Consider the following 22,451-nt stretch of genomic DNA (forward strand, 5'->3'; position numbering starts at 1 on the left):
TGGTTCTATGTTTGTGTGTGTGCACGTCTATATATTTGTTTATGCTTGCTGTATTGTATGTGACATTCCTTGATCAATCTTGCACTGATCTGTACTGAAGACAGCGTATGCAGAGTATCACATTCTGAAGAGCATTGGTTGGTCACTGTATTTTTTTTAGTGTGACAAACTGAAAAACTAACCATTTTCCAAATAAAATTTTTGTAATTATCATACCTAAACTAAAATACTTATTAACTTCACCTTTTAGTTACTTTTAAAGAAGAGTTAATATTGTAATCAGCTGCTGCTGATGGGCCAGGGGTTATTCCGAGTAGAAGATTCAGAATAACAATTACATTTTCAGCAGGTCTCAGATGAAACTTTATGTGAATGCTGTTGCTGACATCTTGTGGCCTACAGAACATAGGTAGAATAAATGAAGGTTCAGACTCAGTTGTGTGCAGCATCAAAGATTTTGCTCAAGTGGTAGCCAGTTGCAATTCAAACAACCTTTTAATATTAAGTTCTTAGATAAACTCTGATTCTGATCTTACCTTTCCCGATCCCTAGTAGGATTAGTTTTGATTCTTGGGGTACAGATTGAGTTTACTCAGAGGAAAAGGGCAGGTTTGGTGTATTATGCCTTCTCAGCAGGATTGTTCTGTTTTGAGAATACTCTTATTCCATTGCTTTTTGAGAGCAAATTCTGTGAAGAACAAGGGAAGGTAATGGTGGAAGAGAATGTAAATAATCACTATGAAGCAGGTAGAGTTTATTGGTGGTTCAGATCAGTAAATATGTCTGTGCTATCAAAATCCAATACTGTTTAGATGTTTCTGAAAGTGTAAATGGGGCATGCTTTGTATGTGCACATATTTTTCTTACTTTGAATACTTTAGACTTAATGGTTATTTAATAATGGCATCTCTTCTGAACATTAAGTGAATTCAAGAAGGATTAAGTGAAGAATCTGTTCAATTCAGCTATTGTAAGGTTTAGTTTGGCTTTCAGCTGAAGGCTGAGAAGATTGAGATCATGAAGGGTTTCTCCAGTTTGAGAAGTTATACTAAAGTGTATGTAGCAGCTGCTTTTCACAGAGTGGTAATTAAATTACTTCAGTATTGCTCAGCAAGTTACACATTTTCTCATTTGAATAGCACAGTCTCACAGTCTTTGGTCGCAGATTTCCAAACGTAACACATTAGTAGCTTCTCTGATAGAATTTGGAAGAATGTAACACCATTTTGCAAACATGAAGCAAAAATTAGCTGAGACACCAGAAGAAGCACCGTATACATATTTTTTGTCTTTTATAGATTGAAAGAAGTTCAGTACATGGAACTAAAATGGCATCACCCCATTAGTTAAATGTCATATTTAGGGAAAACAGTAGTGCTAGAAGACAGTTGGTTTTTAACTCGGTGCTATATAAAGTCCAGTACTGTATGGAGCGGTGTGGGAGGAGTGAGATGAAGGAATGTCCAGTCAACTATACTGCAGTAAACCATGGTTGAAGACAAAATAGCCCCATTTTTGAAATTAGCTAATTGGATCTGAATGACATGAGATTAGGAATCAGAGGTGTATAGAGTTCAGTTTAGGTATAAACGTCAGGTTTATTGTAAGTCTGTAGTACAATCCCAAAGCAGATCTGCTGTATTATGTTGGGCAAATTGCTAGAGCAGCTGGGTCGGTGGTTTTATCTACATGGGAAAAGAAAGAGACCTGATAAGAAAATGAGGTTTAGGGTCTTCAGAAAGGAAGACATGTTAAGGAGCTGTAATCTTAATTTTCAAGCTTAATCTTTTTAAGGGGTGTCTCGGAGAGATACCTGGATATTTGAAGAAGGAGATGAGATCAGTTGAGTTTGTGATGATATTTGGGAAAATTTAAGCCAAACCAATTTTAAGATACTAAAAGTGTTTTTTAAAAAGAAAACACCAAAATTAAAATCAAATTATTTGGTCTCAAGCATACTGTAGATATATATAAATGTATGTATTTTAGAATAGTTCAGTAAGTTTAGTGTAAAATCAGATTAAATATATATATATATAAAAAAAAAAGACATTTGTTTCCCCTAACTTGATGAGATCTAAGCCACCTCGATCAGAGTTGTGCTTTTTGTGGAATATTAACTTACAGTATCTCTCTGCAATTAATACACCTGATTTTGACTAGCGGTAATAGCTATGAATCATTTTTAATTTAAAATGGGAAATGTTAATAATAGCCTGCCTTTTGGCATGTACTAAACATCTTTTTTGTTTAGTACAGAGATAGTGACTCAGAAACTGTATTTTCACTTACTATGTGGTTAGGTCTGACAATCTTAAATGAATGGATTCAATCAGTCTTACATTAAAAAAGTATGATGTTCATACTTTGGAAAGTGTGCCTTGTCTGTATGGTATGGCAAGTAAAGAGTTCAACAACCAGGGTTTCTGATTTTTAAGTTTCATAAATTAAAAGGGCTTTCCATGGATATGGGAATATAAACATATATATCACCTGGAATGTCAAAGTATGATTCTGTGAATATATAGTAGTGGCTCATAACTGAATATATGCAACTGTTTTACAGTTACATCCTCATCTGCAGTCTCTGCTCATACTGTTGCGTCGGTTATTGTAGCTGTAGTAGAAGGAAGAGGCCTTGCCAGAGGTGAAGTAGGAATGGCCAGTATTGACTTAAAAAATCCTGAGGTGATATTATCACAGTTTGCAGACAATACAACTTATGCCAAGGTATTGTTGCATACTTAATTGCTGTATCCCTTACAGGCTAATTATTGTGACTTTCTTTCTTAAAAAAGCGTGTGACTAATGGGAAATTAAATTTTTAGTCTGTAGAAGAAATTTCTCAAAAGTTAAAGTAATGACTTCTAGAAAACGTGCAATGTTGAAAGGACTGCTATTTTCGTTACTGTGCCACAGATTTTAGCTAAAGAGGAAAGAATGTTTTGCAAAAGAAAAATAGCCTTTCTGCAAAAAATAGTGTGTTTGAACTATGTGGAAGTGAGATGCCTTGTTTTGAAGAGCATTGGGCAATATGTGGTGGTAGAACTTGAAAATATTTTTCATCAAACAACTCTTGAGAGCAGAACTGCATAAATGGAGGGGAGGGAAGGAGGGTAACTCTAGGGCTAGCTTTGTATGGTGGCATAAATATTCCTTCTCAGTTTGAAATGAAATTCATTCAATTTACAGCCAAGTGTTCTGCCTACCAGCACTGCATACTCTCCGTTAATTTGGAGAGTAATCTCCCTGCTTTATGCAACTCCACCATTAATAAAACATCTTATTTAATGGTTTTGTTCTAGGTATGCATGCTAGAAAATAATGTGGCTTGTAGCATCTTTACAATATTCAAAGAAATAAAAACTAAGTTTAATTAGGAGAATAAGTAGACATGACTCAGAATATAAACAGCTATCAAATCTATTTACTAAAATATGTGTTGTATAATGTCATTTTCTTTGATCATTAGTGCTTTTAAAGCTTATCCTGGTCTTGACACACGTAAGTACATACTGAACCTGGCAGCTGCAGAAATACTTCTGTAATACACAGTACTAAAAATCAAAATCAGATGTGCACCTTGAAAATGTGGGTGCATGAGAAAATGTAGACATTCAAATGACGATGTGGCAACTTAAATAACAATTCACTTAGAGGTTTGAAAGTGAAAAATTGATTTGCTTGTACCTAGAAGAAGAAGTCCCATGTAATCAAAAGAATGGTAAGATGAAAATTCTGCAAGGAAACTTCAGATTATTTTTATGGAAATTGTTTACTAATTTTAATGGTTTCATTAAGATTACAGTTACTTCTAAGAGTAAAAGGCTTTCTTTTTAGCAAGCAGTAGATGTGTTTAGAGTCTCCCATGTTCTACTGTGTCAGGGTTAAGAACTGTATTATTGTCCCATGAAATTTATCTTTCTCGAACTGAGAAGTATTTTAGCTGCCCAAACTCCTCCCCCAACCCTTTACTTTCAGTTTTGACTTGAATTTAATGATAAAATACAATTACTTCTCTTAAGTCTCATACTTTGTCTTTAAATTCTGATAACATGACTCTCTTCTCTGTTACTCAGACTTATATCTAGATACGTTTACATCTTCTATGACCGCCTGTCAGGCCATGGCCAGATTGTTCAGTATTTTCCTCCCTTACTACTCTAAAAGATGGCATTTTTATTTGTACACGTATCTTCCTAATTTTCCATTTAGGTTACGGAGTTCTCCATTCTGTAGGCATACCTGATACTGTATTGACCATCCAGTACAAAAAAAAACCAACCAACCAAACAAACAAAAAAACCACCACCACCAACAAAAAAAACCAAAACCCAAAAAACGGAAGAGCTGCTAGTATTCAACTACTTTTCCCAAAAGCACTACATGGCCTAGTTTCTTATCTTAGTTTCTAACGGCTTTAACAATGCTGTCTATCTGCTGATCAGCTGTTTTCTTACAGTGTCACTATCCATGTTTTGCTAGTGATTGATATCAAGCTTATTGTATTTTCTTTTTCTTGTGCACCCTTTTATTTTTGAATATTCTGTAAATTAAATCAGTAAAGTTTTCTTGTATTATTTAAGTTCCTCAAAGTTTGCTTTAACTGTGATGCCTCTGAAAAAACTTCATAATGGTTATCAGATATAATGGGTGGCGATAGCTCTCCCTCCCATGCCCCAATACCCTTAGATGATTTATTCTGTGTATTTTTTTTATGCTTGTTCATCTTTCCGTTGTTATCTGTCCCTTCTTTCACATATTAACTTCTAAGCACATAAAATATAGTCTGGTTTTCTTCATGTTTCTCCCTTGAGAATTTGTGGATGATGATACAAATGAGTGTAAATGCATAATGATGTTTGTCTTTTCTTATACAGTAAACAAATAGAAAAGCATATAGTGTAGTTTAAATCCCTACAGCAGGTGTGTGTAACATAATCAAAGCAAAACTGGTTTAAATATGCACATTTTAAGCCATATTGTAAAAGGTAAGACTGAGATAAATGTTATAAGAGGAGGTTAGAACAAAGTCTAAAACAAGTCTCAATCAAAAGATTATTAATATTCAGCCCTGTTGCATTTCTTTATCTTCCAGACCACCATTAACTTTATAGCTGCAAGCCTAGAAACTGTCATCTCTTGAAAATTGAGTCCTTCTCCCATCATAGCCATGGAATATAGTTTTGGATATTTATCTCTTTCTTTGACGACGAGCATTTTTCTATGTTTAAATAACACGGGATAGATACCTTCTTTTTTTTTTTTTTTTAATTTAGTTCCATGTATATTTATATACCTGTAGCTATAGACACAGATAAATTTGACTCATTAGTGTAGAAGTTAGCAGAAAATTTGGTCTTTATTTACAAGACTGGAACTGTGATTTTAAAATACAAGGATTCTGTAATTCTTTGTTGCTGGTTCGTTACCATGTAAAAATATTTTAGATTATATGGGGATTTTTTTTTTTATTTTTTTTTGTTCAGGTTGTTACAAAACTCAAGATTTTAACACCACTAGAAATAATAATGTCAAACACTGCTTGTGATGCAGGGAACACAACAAAATTGTTCAGTCTAATAAGAGAACATTTCAAGGTAAACTCTTAAATTTCATTCCATATTTTAGAGTTCTTGTTGATCAATTTGCTGATCTGAGAGTTTTCCACAACTTCTAAAACGTTAAATGCAGTCAGATTTTGTGTTTTCTATGATTTTCAGGCCTAATTGTACCATGGTAAAGAATAACCTAAATGCAGCTCCAATGCTGCTAGTTTTAATCCTGACAATTATAGAGATAAGTATATTACTGATTAAAGACAAAAGTTTTGTATTTGTGGCATTGAAGTAATTTGAGAATTACTGAACCTAGGAAAGATTCAGAGATGAAAAAATTAAGAATTTTCCTTTGCTCCTTTGTTTTCTCAACCTGATAAATAGATGGGGCTAATGTATCACAGAATAGGGAAAAGGGCACTAGCAGGGTAAAAGAGGGTGAGATGAACTAATTTATGTAATTTATGAGTATTAAAGCCTCAGAACTTTTAAAAAAACTGTATTACTGAATTGCTTCTATGGCTGCACTGCTGATAGCTTCTTCATGAGTCCTCTTCTACTTCCTGACCTCTCTCCTCTTTTTCATTCATAAATCACTTGCACATCGCACACATTCAGTTACATAGACCTGCATGTCTTTATTCCCTGTTTACCATTGAAGGCTTGATAATGATCCCTTGGGCTTAAACCTTGGCAAGGGAAAACCTTAATTTGAATGTGAGCATCAATGCTAGCATGAAAATAACTCTCCCTGAAAAGTCATTAATTTTAACCAAATTTCCAGGGGAGTGAGAAAACAGCTATGATAGATTAATCCCCAGGTTAAATTCAAAATTTGGAGTAGCTAATTCTTGAGAGGAAAAGCAATATCCAAGAAAAAGCCTATGTTAATTACCTAAAAACGGTAGTATGAGCCTTTTATATGTATTCATTACCAGAGAGAAGGAAAGATGAGTAACAATAGTGTGGCTTGTGCTAATAAGCTAGAACGAATACTTGTACAGAGACAGATTGCTGAATCAGTTGATAGATGAATCTGTTGATAGATTTTCTTGGAAACACATACCACTAGAAAAATAGAGAAGTCTGTCTAATGAAAAAATCTGTAACTTTTTCAACTATGTGCTTTTCCCCCCCATCTTCACAGAATGTGACTTTTACAACTGTCCAAAGAAAATACTTCAATGAAACAAAGGGTTTGGAATATATAGAACAATTGTGTGCATCTGAATTCAGCACCATTTTCATGGAGGTTCAGTCAAAGTATGTTTAAATGAGGAAAAAGCATACTGTGTCCAGATAAGGTTTTAACAGCTTTTTACATACTTAGTACACAAGTCTGTGGGTTGTTGCGAAAGTTAGAAAAACATAGAGCTGTTGTTTTATTTTTCCCCTCCAGTGTTTCTGATACATCTAGAAACTTAAATAGAAAGCCCGTTACACATTTTTGGGTTTTTTTTTTGTTTGTTTGTTTGTTTTCACAACTTTCCACTTTCTCCTTTTCGTTCTGTCCTTAAAGATCCAACCTAACAGCTATGATTGACTTTCTTTCTGGCCTCAGCAAATGTTTTCTCTGTATCAACAATTTTAAGTAGTGTTACTTGGTGACCTGGGTCTTCGTTTCAAGCCACATGTAACTACTGAAATATATATGTTCACAATACCAGCTATATAGTGTGGGGTGTCAAATGTACAGAGACTCAAACATTCATGAATATTTGATTTTCATGCATATATGTGTATTATACATGGGTTAGTGTGTACTTAAAACATACTGCTTTTTCAGTGCTATCAATCCCAGTAGATGTCAAGCAGAAGTGTGAATGTGATTTCTGTAGTGCAGAGCTTGTTTTTGTGAAATTCAAATAGCACTATTCAACATTAATTAAAGATTGTTTCTTTCCAAGGTATTACTGTCTTGCAGCTGCTGCAGCTTTGCTAAAATACGTTGAATTTATTCAAAATTCAGTTTATGCTCCTAAATCACTCAAGGTGCGTTTCCAGGGGAGTGAGAAAACAGCTATGATAGACTCATCATCAGCGCAAAATCTTGAACTAGTAATTAATAACAGAGATTCTCGGTAAGAATATTTAAGTTTACAAATTACATTTTTATAGAGTTATATTTCACCAAGTTTCCTTGACATTTGTGTCAGAGCTGACCATTGTATTTATTTCTGTATGACAGAACTTATATACCATTCAGAGCTTTAAAAAAAAAACATTTGGACAGAAAAATGCATTACAATTCAGCACAAAATTTCTAGGATAGGAAATCCTACAAGTGAGTTGCGGGAAGAGATGATACATAGCCATCTTTATATTGATGTCTATATTTTATTCAAACTTATGATGTTGATGCAAGTTTTCACAGATTGTGGAATGAAAGAGGCAACATTTCTGCAAGAAGTTACTTACGTTGGACTAAAATACCTAGGTTTTATTCATTTTACACAAGCTAAACACTCCGGGCTTGAAAGGCTGTTTTGTTTTCCTTTAGCTCTAAGGAATAGGGGCAAGCAAAGTAATTTCTATAATGATGGTCACGTGCAATGTGGTACTTGATTGCATGGTAGTTCTCCACAATGAAAACATGCTTGGAGCACTTCCTTCACCAGGAGTTACTTGTCTTGTAGGCAGAAGAAGCTGCAAGGCTTACCTTCTCAAGACTGTTATGCTTCTGGTTATAAAGCGGAAGACTTGGAACTTGCACTTTGCTGCCTGCCAAGTTCTGAGATCCACCTCTGTTTAGAAGTCCACTCATCACCCTGATATAGAAAGGGGAGCCTGGAGATTCTTCACTCTCCAAGTATTACTCATAAGAGCTTGCCACTTGGAGAGATGTCATAGCATCATAGAATGGCTTGGATTGGAAGGGACCTTTAAAGATCATCTAGTTCCAACCTCCCTGCTGTTGGCGAGAACATCCTTGACTAGATCAATCGTCCTTACCCTTGTGCCACTGCTCTTTTTTTTTTTTTTTTTCTTTTTTGAAATTTTTGTCGGGATTGCAGAGTACACATATGTGTTCTTCAGAAGTGGGAGGTAACTATAGTTTCTGCTCATCTGTTGTGCACTGCCCCCAGTTCCTCCTTGTTTGCTCCATTGCTTCATATGTAACTGCAGGAGCCATCCACTCTAAGATTGGTACCCTCAGAGCAATATTTTGCCAAAAGCTGCTCCTAATTCCACAGATGGTTTTGAGGAGGAGGAGGTCACAGGAGGAACTGAGCAACAGTAAACTGCTTTATTTTTTTTTTTAGCATTATTGCTGCAGAATTTTTGCTGACCCAGTAACAAGTTTGAATCAGACCACACACAGCTATTTTCATTACATAGATCTTGCCGCTAAAGCCTGGTTGTATATCTTTGTATCAGATATTAACAGGTAAAAGTCAATAGTAGAGGCACACACCAGAAACACCTAAATTGAGTTCTTATGCCAGTACTAATTCTGGAGGGGCTTGTCTCTCTTCATTTACTGTATACAGAAATGAACCATCAATTGCTTAAAGGTAGGCAGTGTGGATATTATCCCAAATGTAGAGTTCCCCTTAAGTGTTGTCATGAGTTGCATCTTATGGTAAATATGTTCTTAATAAAACTGGTTTTGAATTTTGCCCTTTTTTAATTCTCTTGACTGTTGCTTTGTTCTTTTATACCATGGTATTTCAGGAGTTTCTGTATTATCTCTCTATCTTTATGCTGTTTGTTTTGTATACTTGTATCAGATTTCTTCCTATTCAAGTTCTGTTTTCAATCAATATGTTTATATGGCCCCAGTGTTTTCACTGGCCTTCTTTCAAGCCAATAGCACTGAAGGTTTCTGGTTTCTAAAACTGTTAAGGTGTGTACTAGTTGTAAATATTGTAGTCTGTTTATTTTAAAGATACAATCAACCCTTAAGCGTGAGGCCCTGGGATGTGTAACACGTAAAAGCCATGAACATGAAAACAATATTTAGAAATCATAAGCATGTTATTTGGCTCCTGTATTGACTGACAGTCCTTTAAAAAAATAAAATCAAAGCTTATTTCTCTCTTGGACTTCTAAGTATTTTAAAACATTTTCAGAAAGGTATTTTAGTGAAAATGTTCTGATTAGTATTTGATCTCAGATTATAATTTGTCTCCTTTTGTAGCGTTTGTTTTTAATTAGTTCAATTGAGAGGAAAAATATGAACTTGAACTACTGCAGTAGGAATGGAATACTACTACAAAAAATGAGAAAAATATGGAGTACAAATGTATCTCTGTACTTTGGAAAATGATATAATGAGGACTAATATTAAATTACCTGACTTTCTAAACTGCTGTAGTTCATATAATATACATGGCAAATAGAGAGGTACTAAGCATCCCAAAAGCATGCCTCAAATTTGTAGGATACTCTTACCTGGAAATATCTCTTGACATTTACCATCTTTATTTTTGTGAGTGTATTCTTCACATCTGTTTTGTTTTCAAAGGAATGGTCACACACTTTTTGGCATCCTAAATTACACTAAAACTCCAGGTGGAAGTAGAAGACTTAGATCCAATATCCTGGAGCCACTAGTTGATGCCGAAACAATTAACACGAGACTGGACTGTGTTCAGGAATTACTCCAGGATGAGGAGCTCTTTTTTGGTCTTCAAGCAGGTAGTAGTTTATTTTTTAATACATAGTATTATATTTCTTTTTAAACATTTTTTCTAATCTATGAAAGTATACAGTGTGACTCAATATGTTTGAAAAGTATTTTTTTTATGATTTGTCTGGTGACACTTATATAGTGGACACTTAATTTTTGAAGTAATCTTCATTATGATAGTGATATTTTTCTCAAGTATTTTGCTAAGAAAAGTTAATTTCTCTGATAAAGTGGATAGAAGTCAGTGAGCCAATAGCTTTTTCAAACAATTTGAGTTTGTCCTCTTTACTTCTATGGCTAGATACGCTCTATGTTGGAAGTATACAAATACGCATAATGTGTATATTAAAACCAAATAAAGGCATCGCTGATGTAATATTTGTTGTGTATGCATATCTTTTTCTGTTGCTTCATAAAACATAGTGGTCCAGACAAATGTAAAAAAAAAAACCCTAACAATACCAGAGTATGAGTTAGTCCACCTGAAGTTGGATTGTGTAATCTTAATCGTTATCACAAGAGAAATATGATTCAACCTAACAAGGAATATTGCTGAATTGATATGTCCACCTGTACAATTATCACTGCATGCTTAGGTGTAGTAAGTATAGCTATGACAAAATAATGTAGATAGCAGCTATTTTTAACCTGCTTTTTTTCCTTAGTAAATAATTTTTGAAGATAGAATGAAGGAAAAAGATTAGCATAAGTATCACTAAGTAATTATGTGCATTAAAAAAAAAAAAGATTTTATTACAATTTCAGTTCAGTTTCTGATCTGTTTACTTTTGTTTTACAGTTATCTCAAAATTCCTGGATACAGAACAACTACTTTCAGTTTTGGTACAAATTCCAAAGCAGGATACAGTATGTTTTGAAGTATACCTTAGATGATCAGTTATCTGGCTATAACATGCAATATATAAATGTGATATCTAGAAATAAGCATGATATGATAAGAAAAAGTCTGCACCTTAAAAAGACATGGAATACTGTTATCATAGATGGAGAATGTATCTTTACAGCAGTAGAAGATTCTCATAGGAGAATGTTAGAAAAATTTGGGTTTGCTTCAATATTGCATTTATCTTAATTTATGCAAATTGACTTCCAAAAATGTTTACTTTTTCATCACTCCCCACCTTTATTCTTCATAAGTGTACATCCTATTCAACAGTACTAGAATGAGAGAGAGGAATTTTCTTCACATCAGCATAAAGGAAAAAGTGTATAACAGAAATTTACTTTCTTGGTTTTGGAGGTTAATGCAATTTTTGATAGCCTAAAGAAAATTAAGCATCGTTCTTACTAGAAATTAAATAATTTCTTAGTTTTCATGTAAGACAAATTAATAGAAGTCAGTGCTTATTGCCTGAAAAATTATTTTGAAAAAAGCTCTTAAGAAGCACTCTGACTTTGCTCAGCTGTGCTTATAATACAGACAAACTTAAATCTGTGTTCAATTACTAAGTCAATTGTGTAAACATACAAAGCCAGAAGTGGGACTTACCTGTTCATTTCCAAGATACAGACATATAAGCTAAGCGCAACTTTTTCATGCAGGAGTTAAGTGTTTCCTCTGAACAACAACAACCTGACAGAAAACAATATACTCGCTTCCACAGCATAAGCAGTACCAAATGAGACAGAAGCTTCCGTTACACTGACTGTTCTCATAAGCAGAGAACCTTACGTCTCAAGCACAGAGAGAGAGAAATCTAGGTTATGAATACCGTCTGGAAGTCCATTCTGCATCCAGTTCTCAACTTGACCCATGCTTCTCTGTTAACCTTTGAATGCAAGGAATAAGTAATGTCTTGGAGAACTGATTACTCTTAAGTTTTCTCAGGGCCCTGTGTTGTGGATTAAAAGAGTGCCCTGCTCTTATCTGTTACCTTAAATCACACATTTTACAAGGCAGACCAAAATGAAATGCAGATAAAAGCATTTATTCATAGAAGCATAACTAGACAATAAAGCTATAAATGCTTACAACAACATAGTTCAGTTGAAAGACAAGCAGTACTTTATCTGCTTATGTGAAGGCTTCAGCATTAAGGTATTTTATCCCTTACCCACTTGACAGTGGCAGCCATGGTTTCAGTCTGCATGAGCACCTTAGGCCTCATGTTGCATCCATTAGAGGGCATTCAGGAACCTGACCAACAGAGAAGGCTTCTGTGACAGATCACCTTTGGGAGAATTACTGAATATACCTTCAGATTCAAGTTCCTTAGAACCCTGCTTTCCTCCTCAGTATTTGTAGCGAATTTCCCCTTTGAAGTCTTCTAGGAGCTCAAGACAGATTTAATCTTTTGCCTTGAAACTCATGCTGTAACATTTTTAACCAGGAGATAGTTGTGATTAATTAAGGTTTCTCTTCCTTCAGTGTGCTAATGTGTCATTGTTAGATGGGAGGTCAGCTCCTGTTCTTGGCTATTTTGTAAACAAAAATTGCTGAAGGGGGTATAAAAGCTCTCTCCCCACTAGTGACTATTAACATGTTTCAAAGAAATTTTTTTTTTCATCAGTCTCTGACTTGTATATCAATCTGTATGTTAACACATGCAATACAGGTATCAAAACAGGTTAAATACCTGTAGCTTACTACTGGATCTTGATTGAGACCAGACACAACAGTTAACCATAGTGAGCTTGACATTACTGAACCTCAACTTTTTTCTACTAAGCATATTTTAACCATTCCATTATAATTTATATTTGCCTACTGTACTTGAGTAGGATATTTCTGCCAATGCTTTTGAAGCTTACACTTGCCTGTGTTTATGCTGGTATGCCAGCACCATAGATATTTACAACTCTTTCACCTCTCAGTGTCTTCTCACATGCTGACTTACCTGCTTAGATAAATTACTTGTCTAATGCCACTTAAAGAAACCAGGTACAGACTCCAGCAGAACTGTAATAAGTGCAGACAAATTTCTTTAATGACATACCCCAAAAGCTGAATGTTTATTGCTCCCAGGCTTCCTTGTAGAGATCTGTAACATGAATGAAAGATCAGCTGTATGACTAAAACTGTCATACTGGATGCCTTTATATATACATAGGACCATGTACACCAAACTTTAACTGCAGTGTTTTGAATCTTGACTGCCTCCAATATAGCAGAGTTTTCTATTCGTGCAACAGACATGTTCATTCAAGTGCTAACTCAGTTGCTTTAATCAAAGGCTAGGTTAACCCATTCAGTATGTTTCACTGCCACTCCCCATAAAAATTTTCATTGCAAAATGTTCCACCAGTCGATAGATGAGGTGCTTATCTGAAAAGCCTTGTTTCAGTCACTAGAAGTGTGAGTGGTATTTTCAACATGAGCATTCTCTCATCGTAAGGAGAACCATCAACTGACAATCTTGCTGAGATGTGTTACTTGAAAAATGATGTCATTGGTGAAATCAAGTATTTCCTCTTACGAAATCTGCATATATAAGCAAATTAAAGGTATCTGGACAAAAAAAAAACAAAACAGGTTTCCTTAGAAGACCCTCTTGCCTCAATCATGAAGGATCCTTAGAAGTTGGATCAACATCCAACTTTTGGTGGAAATGAGGACCACCTGCTCTGGATTACTTGGTCACCCATCTGAAGAACAAATTCAATAGATTTTGTGCCTGTTGAAGTTCCAGGTATGTGACAGATGGATTCCTTTTCTCACAGGGTGAAGGTACCAATATTTTTGGTTTAAATGAATTTCCAGGAAATACAAAAGTTAAACTAGGGCTGATCCAGTGACACAGCACTTAAATCTGTAGGACTTAAGTCTCTAGCACAAAACCAAAGTCAACCACTTCTCTGCATTGTCATGCTTTACATACCAGAGCGACTGTGGACAAATTAATTTCAGATGCTGTAAAGGATAGGCTTGCATTTTAGTTATTAATGGATCATAAAGAAGTAACATTATGTAGAAGAGTTATCAACTATGGTTGTATTCATTCATTTTCTCCCTTTGACCCTAAAGTGCAGCAGGTACAAAGATCCAGTTTTAACACCAGTTCAGTTAAAGTTCCTATAAGAACTATTTTAGCAAAGGTACATTCCATTACAAGATACCAGTTCTTCACATATGACCCTCTCTGTCCTTTTGATGTCCGATTCCATCGTGGGACTTGGACCCCACGTTTATTTGCAGATTCTGATTCTTCCATTCATACATTTTGCATTGTTTAGTCCTATCTTTTACAGAAAAAAACTTTATATAGAAGGTAAGATAAGGCAAAAGATGCCCTCTACCACAAGAGTGAAGTGTTATCATATACGAATGAGAAGAGATTTCACACAGGGTCATACACCTAAGTTCATGTAGAAAACTGACACTAGGTTTTCTAAGGAACGAAACAATGTGCTTATCTATGTTAGTTTCTTAAAATCCTCTCTCACAGTGCATATGTACTGCATATGCTATGTGGTACATATGCTGTGCCCTAATAGCAGCAGCAAAATTCTTTATGATAAAGATCAATGGGGCATACAAAACAAGGTAGAATGTGTATGTGGACAAAACATTTTGAAGACCAGTCATTATTGCAAGCAAAATTTTTAAACGTACTGGATTTTTTTTTAATTACATGGGCAGATGTTTAAGGATATAAATACATTAACCAAAGATAAGTCAACAAAACTGGGTTATGTTGTGTTTAACAGCATTTATGGAAAGGGCTGTGCTTCTTAATTATGATGCATAATGTATTCACTTTGAAAGAGTCTACAAGCTATGTATAGCTTGTATAGAGCTATGATTATGTAGAAGATTCAAAGTTTTCATGGCTTGGGTTATAGTGTTCTCAGAGTCAATTGTTATCAGTGCAGACATGAAAATATTAGTTACTGAGGGGCAAACTATTACAGTAGGCAATGTGAAATGTAGGTAGACATTTTTTTATGCAGTTATGCATCAAGTTGTCAAAGTGAGCTTAAACTATTTTAGCAGTTTTCATTAAAAGTATAAACCTGTTACAGTTAACAGTACGAGTTCTGCTAGTTCTTAAGTACTTTTTTAAACAGGCAGATATACAAATACCTCCAATATTTGTAAAACTTTTCAACAGGTTAAAACTGCTGAATCAAAAATAACTAATTTAATCTACCTGAAGCATACTCTAGAACTTGTGGAGCCTCTAAAAGTAAGCTGTTGCTGTCATTTTTTTTGTAAAGTACAGACTGTTTTGTCCTTATTTTTATACAGTGCAGTTTGTTAAATTTCATAGAATATCTCAAGTTGGAAGGGACCAATAAGGATCATTGAGTCCAAAAAATATTATTTTACTTTATATCTTGCAGAACACAATACCGCCAACTTAATCTGTTAATTCTTAAGCCAATTGAAAATACGCATTTGAGTCTAATACTCTTTAAGAACTGGATTCCTACCATTACCTGAGTAATTGATTTTATAACAAACATTTAACTGAAACTCCTGCTCAGATTCTGTAAGCTGCTTATGCAACTGCTAATAAGCCTCAGTGACTCTTAAGAACTTTCAGTCCTTTAAAAGGGCTACAAAACAGAAGTAACTGTTCATGTCCATATTTTAATCTTCAACAGGCTGCTTTAAGAAGCTGTAACACACCACTGCTAAAGGCTTATTGCAATTCCCTTGAAGATACAAGGTGTGTATCATAATATTTTAGCTAGTGTGTTAGAAACTCTCATCTTTCTTAAGAATGTATGATTAAAGATGTTGCATCTTTGCTTATTTGTAGTTACAGGTATAGCTCAATTCTTTTGCCTAAAAGCTGATTTTAATTGTAAAAAATTCTGATTTTCAACTAACAAACAAATGCAGGTGTTGTGGTTTAACACCAGCCAGTAACTAAGCACCACACAGCCGCTCGCTCACTCCCTCACAGTGGGATGGAGGAGAGAATCAGAAAAAAAACAAGTAAAACTCGTGGGTTGAGATAAGAACAGTTTAGCAAGAACAGAAAGGAAGAAACTAACAATGATAATAATAACAATAATAAAATGACAATAATAATAAAAGGAATTGGAATATACAGAACAAGTGATGCACAATGCAGTTGCTCACCACTCACTGACTGATGCCCAGTTAGTTCCTAAGCAGCAATCCCCCCAGGCCCACTCCCCTCAGTTTATATACTGGGCATGACATCACATGGTATGGAATACCCCTTTGGCCAGTTTGGGTCAGCTGCCCTGACTGTGTCTGCTCCCAACTTCTTGTGCCCCTCCAGCCTTCTTGCTGGCTGGGCATGAGAAGCTGAAAAACCCTTGACTTAGCCTAAACATCACTTAGCAACAACTGAAAACATCAGTGTGTTATAAACATTCTTTGCATACTGAATCCAAAAGGTAACACTATACCAGCTACTAGAAAGAAAATTAACTCTATCCCAGCTGAAACCAGGACAACAGGGAAAAAAGAAAACCAGAAAGTTAGCTATGATACTGCAATTGCTGATGAACTGCACTCCATTAGAAATAATTCTGAAAAGGCTGAAGTAGTGGTTTCCTAGAGTCCCTATAATAGTGCGAAAACCAACTGTTGCCTGTGTATTTGAGATATAATTTCTATCTCCCAAAGATTTGAATGATATCTTTGGTCATACTTCATTCTGAGGTGAAAATAGACATGAAATTTAGTGTTTGGTTTTAACAGTAGAGAACTGTTTCATTTATGTGTAATACTCTTATTTGTAATTTTGGGATGATATCGCAAATAAAAATCATAAAGTATTATGTAGCTAATTAGCGATACAACTAATATTGCAGATTCCAAATTATACTTGAAAAGATTACAACTGTAATTAATGATGATACAAGGTACACAAAAGGATGTCTGAGTATGAGGACCCAGAAATGTTACGCTGTTAAGCCTAACATCAATGAATTCCTTGACATAGCTCGTAGAACATACACAGAAATTGTTGATGACATAGCAGGTATTTCTAAACCGAGATTTTTATTTATTCGGAGTTCAGAGTATGTTGCACCTGGCATATAGAAGCCATGTAATCATACGTATTGTAACCTCGTTTGTAAAAAGTATTTAGTATTAGTATAAACCGATTGTCATTGATAAGTAACTGAAGTAACTTTTGAGATAGATATTGAGATTCTCCTTTTGTAGATAAAAACTTAGTTTTATTTTAATGAAGTTGAACTACGTTGTGATTCCTATATTTAAAACTCTGTTGCTCCTTATCCTCTAGAAGTACAAAACAGTTAAAGTAATGTAACAGAATTAATCCAACTAAAACATTCTGCATAAAACATCTAAATCTTTGTTTTAGCTTCTCTGACTTCTTTGTTCTTTATATTTTAAGCAGTCTTGATCTATCCATGGACTACTTTTTAGCCAAGCTACTAAGAGTTGGAAAATACGAACAAAAGGAATTTAACATAATGTCTGTTACTGTGTTTTAGTAACCTTCTTGTTTATCATGAAGTCAAAATAGAAGAAAAAAGATTATCTTCTGGAATGGATCTCCTTTTTCTTAGTATAAAATGTTGATTTCTAGCTAAAGGACCACCTTCTTATTTTACAATATAATTGGAATCTTAAAAGAACATCAGAAACTTTAGCATCTGTCATATATTGTGAGCTTCCTGTTTCCTTCTAGTTTTACATTCCACGCAGTACACAGTGAAAAGAACAGATGCAATTGTTTTTTATTTCCTAAACCTTCCAAAATTTGGTAGCTGCTAGGATTCCAGAATGTGTGCATAGATGTGTTCCCCTTGCCCATTTTCACGGTAGCCCACATACTTGCAGAAGGGATTCTTCTCTCTTTGCCTCTCTACTGGATTAAACTCTAAATGACTCCAAGACCGAAATACTGATGTAATCTACCTGGACTTCTGTAAGCTCTTTGATATGGTCCTCCACAACATCCTTGTTGCTAAATTGGAGGAAGATGGGTTTGGCAAAGGAATGAGAGATGGATATGAGATGGATAAGGAATTGGCTGGATGGCTGCATCCAAAGAGTTACAGTCAATGGCTCAATGTCCAAGTGGAAACCAGTAACAAGTGGTGTCCCTCAAGGGTCTGTACTAGGACCAATACTATTTAATATCTTCATCAATGACATAGACAGTGGGATTGAGTGCACCCTCAGCAGATTTGCAGACAAGACCAAGCTGAGTGGTGCAGCTGATTTGCTAGAGGAAGGGGATGCCATCCAGAGGGACCATGATAGGCTTGAGGAGTGCACCTCTGTGAACCTCTTGCAAGTCCAACAAGGCCAAGTTGCAAGGTCCTGCACCTAGGGTCAGCACAATCCCCAGTATCAATGTAGGCTGGGGGATACTGTTGGACAAAAAATTGGACATGAGCTGGCAATGTGTGCTTGCAGCCCAGAAAGCCAATTGTATCCTGGCCTACCTAAAAAGAAGCATGGCCAGCAGGTCGAGGGAAGTGATTCTCCCCCTCTATTCTGCTCTGGTGAGACTCTGCCTGGAGTACTGCATCCAGCTCTGGGGTCTCCAGCACAAGGACATGGACCTGTAGAGTAGGTCCAGAGGAGGGCCACAAAACTGGTCAGAGGGCTGGAACACCTCTCCTGTGAAGACAGGCTGCAAGAGTTGGGGTTGTTAAGCCTGGAGAAGAGATGGCTCCAGGGAGACCTTATTATGGCCTTTCAATATATAGAGGGGTTTATAAGATGGAGAAAGACCTTTTTTACCAAAGCCTATATTGACAGGACAAAGGGCAATGCTTTTAAACTGAAAGAGAGTAGATTTAAGTTGAACCTAAGGAAGAAATTTTTTGTGATGAGGGTGGTGAGGCACTGGAACGGGTTGCCCAGAGAAGCTGAGGATGCCCCATCATTGGAAGTGTTCACGGGCAGGCTGGATGTGGCTTAGAGTAACCAGATCTGGTGAAAGATGTCCGTGCCCATGAAAGGGGGGGTTGGACTAGATGATCTTTAAAGGTCCCTTCCAACCCAAACCGTTCTGTGATTCAATATCCAGAACATCCTAAGTTGCTGGTCTATGTTGTGAATGGTTAGAACATGAGAGTGGACAAGCTTAGAGCAATGAGCAGCAGGGAAATGCTGCTGAGTAGCTCCATCCTTTCTTCTCACAGGAGTACTACACTATTACCCTCTTTCAGTATTCAGAATTCGCATGATTTAACCATATATATTCTTCTATCATCTAACAGTTTCCTCCATGTGGTATCTTCTCAGCTAGGAACAAGGTGGATTTAAGGGGGGGCGATTACAAACATAAAGCATTACCCTGAGTCTGAGGAAAGAAGATTGCTTAGAATCATGGACTGGTTAAAAACTGAGAGTCCCTAGTCTACAGTTCATATTCTGTCTACTGATTAGACACTGACACTAAGTGCTTGAGCAAACTTTCCTTTCCATAATTAGGCCCACCTGGGAGTTGGTCAAATGCATGAACTGTCTTGAAAGAAGTCATGAATTTATCTGATTTTTTCCCCAATAGCTTTATACAGCCAGATTTGTTACATTAATATGTTACTTAAATAACTCCCTGGAGACCCACTTCTAAGGCCTCTTGTCATATTACTTACCTGAGACATTCAACACCTATAAATCACATTAACAGTATGCATCTTTGTACCAACACAAACATGTATGTGTGGGATGCATGTGCATGTATGTAATTTGGGTCGAATCTTTATTTGTGGTATGTAGGTATGATAACACAACTTGCAGAAAAGTACAACCTACCATTGAAAACAAGTTTCAGCTCTACTCGTGGATTTTTTATCCAGATGAATGTTGATTGTTCAACATTACCCAATGGCCAACTTCCTTCAGAATTTACAAAGGTATCTGTACTAGATATGTTTTTTCATAATATGTTTGTATACTTAATGTATATGAAATGTTTAGTACATGAATAAAGTACACATTATACAGTAATTTAAGCAACAATTAAAATAATTTCAGTGAAGATATCTAGAAGTAAATGAAGGTATAATTGGTATGTTTTTATAACTGCCCTGTTTCTAGTTATACTTAATGTAGTCAGCAATGTGCAATTACATACAATTATATTGTGTGTAAATATAAAGTCATATATCTTGCTGATAACTCCATTCTTTTATATGGATTTTTTCATAGAAATCTATATGGGAAAAATGAAACCAGGCACTGTTTTTCTGCTTTTTTCCCCCCGTATTGTTCCCGGTTTTCTTTTTAGAAACTACTTTTGGTTTTGATAATATGGCAAGTTCTTATTGTTGGTTTGAATTCCCTGTAGATCACTAAAATGAAAAACACATATAGCTTCACTTCAGCAGATTTAATAAAAATGAATGAAAGATGTCAGGAGTCCTTGAGAGAAATATATCACATGACCTACTTGTAAGACCATTTAAAACTATTTAATATTTGCTAACTACATTTGTTTTGTCCAATTAACAGCTAATTATGTGTTTTCTTAAAGCTATCTTTCTGTTAAGTTATGGCTACTTACAGATATAATCCAAAGTGAAACCGATTAAGTGTACTTCCTGTGACAAAAAAAAAAACCCACAAAGTGTGTATTGTATTAAATGTCATTAAAAATATATAGGCATTTATTAATAAGGGTGGCCGTCATATTTACTAAATTTTTATGGGTGAATTATCTACACAAAATGACACAATGAATGCATTAGTTTTGTAATACAGAATCATTACTTCTAATAAGTTCCTTGCATTTACAGTAGAACTGTATATTTCTGTATTTTGTTGTTGCTGCATGTCATGTTGCTCTGCTGTCTATTTCAGAAGACTTACTAAGTGTAATGTTGCATGTCCATTTAATGCAAATTCTTTCTAGAAACGATGTGGGGTTTTTATTAACATGAAGGCCTAAGGGAGTTCGAGTCACATTTGATGTGTTAATAAAACATACTTGATTGCATAGCTATATTTTTAGTTCATTTTCTTTGTGAAGCTTTCTTATGAGCTGTTGGTATTTGAGCTGTGTCTTGTGTCTGATAGCAGAATTTGATCTGAGATGATGGTATAAGATCTTAAATTGCTTCCAAGAAATTTATACATTTGCTTGCTTCTGGCAGAGATGATTGCATTTTATGAGTAACCTCCTATCCTAATGTATGCAGGATGAACTTTATTAACTTGCTTTATTTCTGTAAGTTGTATAAAGTGACAGTATGTACTGTGCAGCAACTAAATCAGTGTCTTATTTCAGAATAGTCTGTAAACTACTGAATGAGATCTATGAACACATTCATTGCCTATACAAGCTGTCTGACATTGTCTCAATGCTGGATATGCTGCTTTCATTTGCCCATGCCTGCACTCTTTCTGATTATGGTAAGTTTTTTCTTTGATTCCATTATGGGCCATATAATGACCCTCCTGTTGGAGAATATCCAGGCTGTTTGTCTGGTTCTCCAATTGCTAAGCCCACATCATTTATTTTTCTGAGTCTCAGTAGGCTTTAGGTGAGTGTCTCTGGTCTATCCTTGCCAGTTTTCTGCTGATGTTCTTTCTGTTTCCATTCATTGAAATTACATTCTGCCATTTAGCTGCTGTAAGCCTTCACAGCCAGTCTTTTTAAGATAGCCAGTTTAAGCATGTTCTATTCAAAAGCACAAAGACTGTGAACATTCTGAATCTACACTTCTGTTCTGAAAGGGCACAAGATAATATAAGCTGATCAACATTAAGTATATACCATGAAACAAAATATGTGGCTACCTTTGTTTATCTGCTTCAATTTCTGTGGCACTTTCAGACATTTTTTGGAAGTAGAGTCTTCTAAGGAATCCAGGATCACGTGCTTACCTGCATATGGTTCATCCTGCTTCCCTAGCCCCGTTCTGCATTGTATAGATGAGCACATTGTCTTCAATTAATGTTGACCTGAGATACTTATCTAGAGTACAATATAGTGTAGATACTAAATCAGGTCTGGAAGCCATCTCAGAATATGTATTAGCTCATCATTACTGATGCTGCTATGTAATTTCCAGATCATGAGCAGCATCAGTTTACTTTGCAGTATGAACTGTGAATCTTCATGTGCTGATGATTCCAGTCATAGCACATTAATTGATATGTAACGGAACAGTAGGTGATATGCTTGAGGCATCACAACCTTTTCTCGCCAAATGAATCAGAGCACAAGTTTTCTTTAGCAGTAATAATAAGACCAAAGCCACTTAGCTTCTCCCATAAATCTACACCTGCAGTTTTGCACAGGCAGGAATGAATGGGTATCCACCAAAAGAAATGGACTGTCATTTGTAGCTTTTGGTCCCCTTTGCCATTTGATTCTCTC

General features: G+C 35.5%; 1 protein-coding gene across 1 annotated transcript in view; it reads left to right on the forward strand.

The window, feature by feature from the left end:
• MSH4 (mutS homolog 4) overlaps nt 1–22,451 on the forward strand; it is a 33,685-nt gene that overhangs the window by 4,080 nt on the left and 7,154 nt on the right. The window contains exons 3-14 of the mRNA XM_075037404.1: nt 2,567–2,730; nt 5,490–5,600; nt 6,706–6,821; nt 7,466–7,639; nt 10,027–10,199; nt 10,991–11,058; nt 15,264–15,338; nt 15,760–15,824; nt 16,948–17,117; nt 19,847–19,983; nt 20,418–20,521; nt 21,357–21,481. Of these exons, the coding sequence (XP_074893505.1) occupies nt 2,567–2,730; nt 5,490–5,600; nt 6,706–6,821; nt 7,466–7,639; nt 10,027–10,199; nt 10,991–11,058; nt 15,264–15,338; nt 15,760–15,824; nt 16,948–17,117; nt 19,847–19,983; nt 20,418–20,521; nt 21,357–21,481 (1,482 nt within the window). The remainder of the gene's footprint in view (nt 1–2,566; nt 2,731–5,489; nt 5,601–6,705; nt 6,822–7,465; nt 7,640–10,026; nt 10,200–10,990; nt 11,059–15,263; nt 15,339–15,759; nt 15,825–16,947; nt 17,118–19,846; nt 19,984–20,417; nt 20,522–21,356; nt 21,482–22,451) is intronic.

This window comes from Buteo buteo, chromosome 10, assembly GCF_964188355.1.
Source record: "Buteo buteo chromosome 10, bButBut1.hap1.1, whole genome shotgun sequence".
In the NCBI taxonomy this organism is placed as follows: domain Eukaryota; kingdom Metazoa; phylum Chordata; class Aves; order Accipitriformes; family Accipitridae; genus Buteo; species Buteo buteo.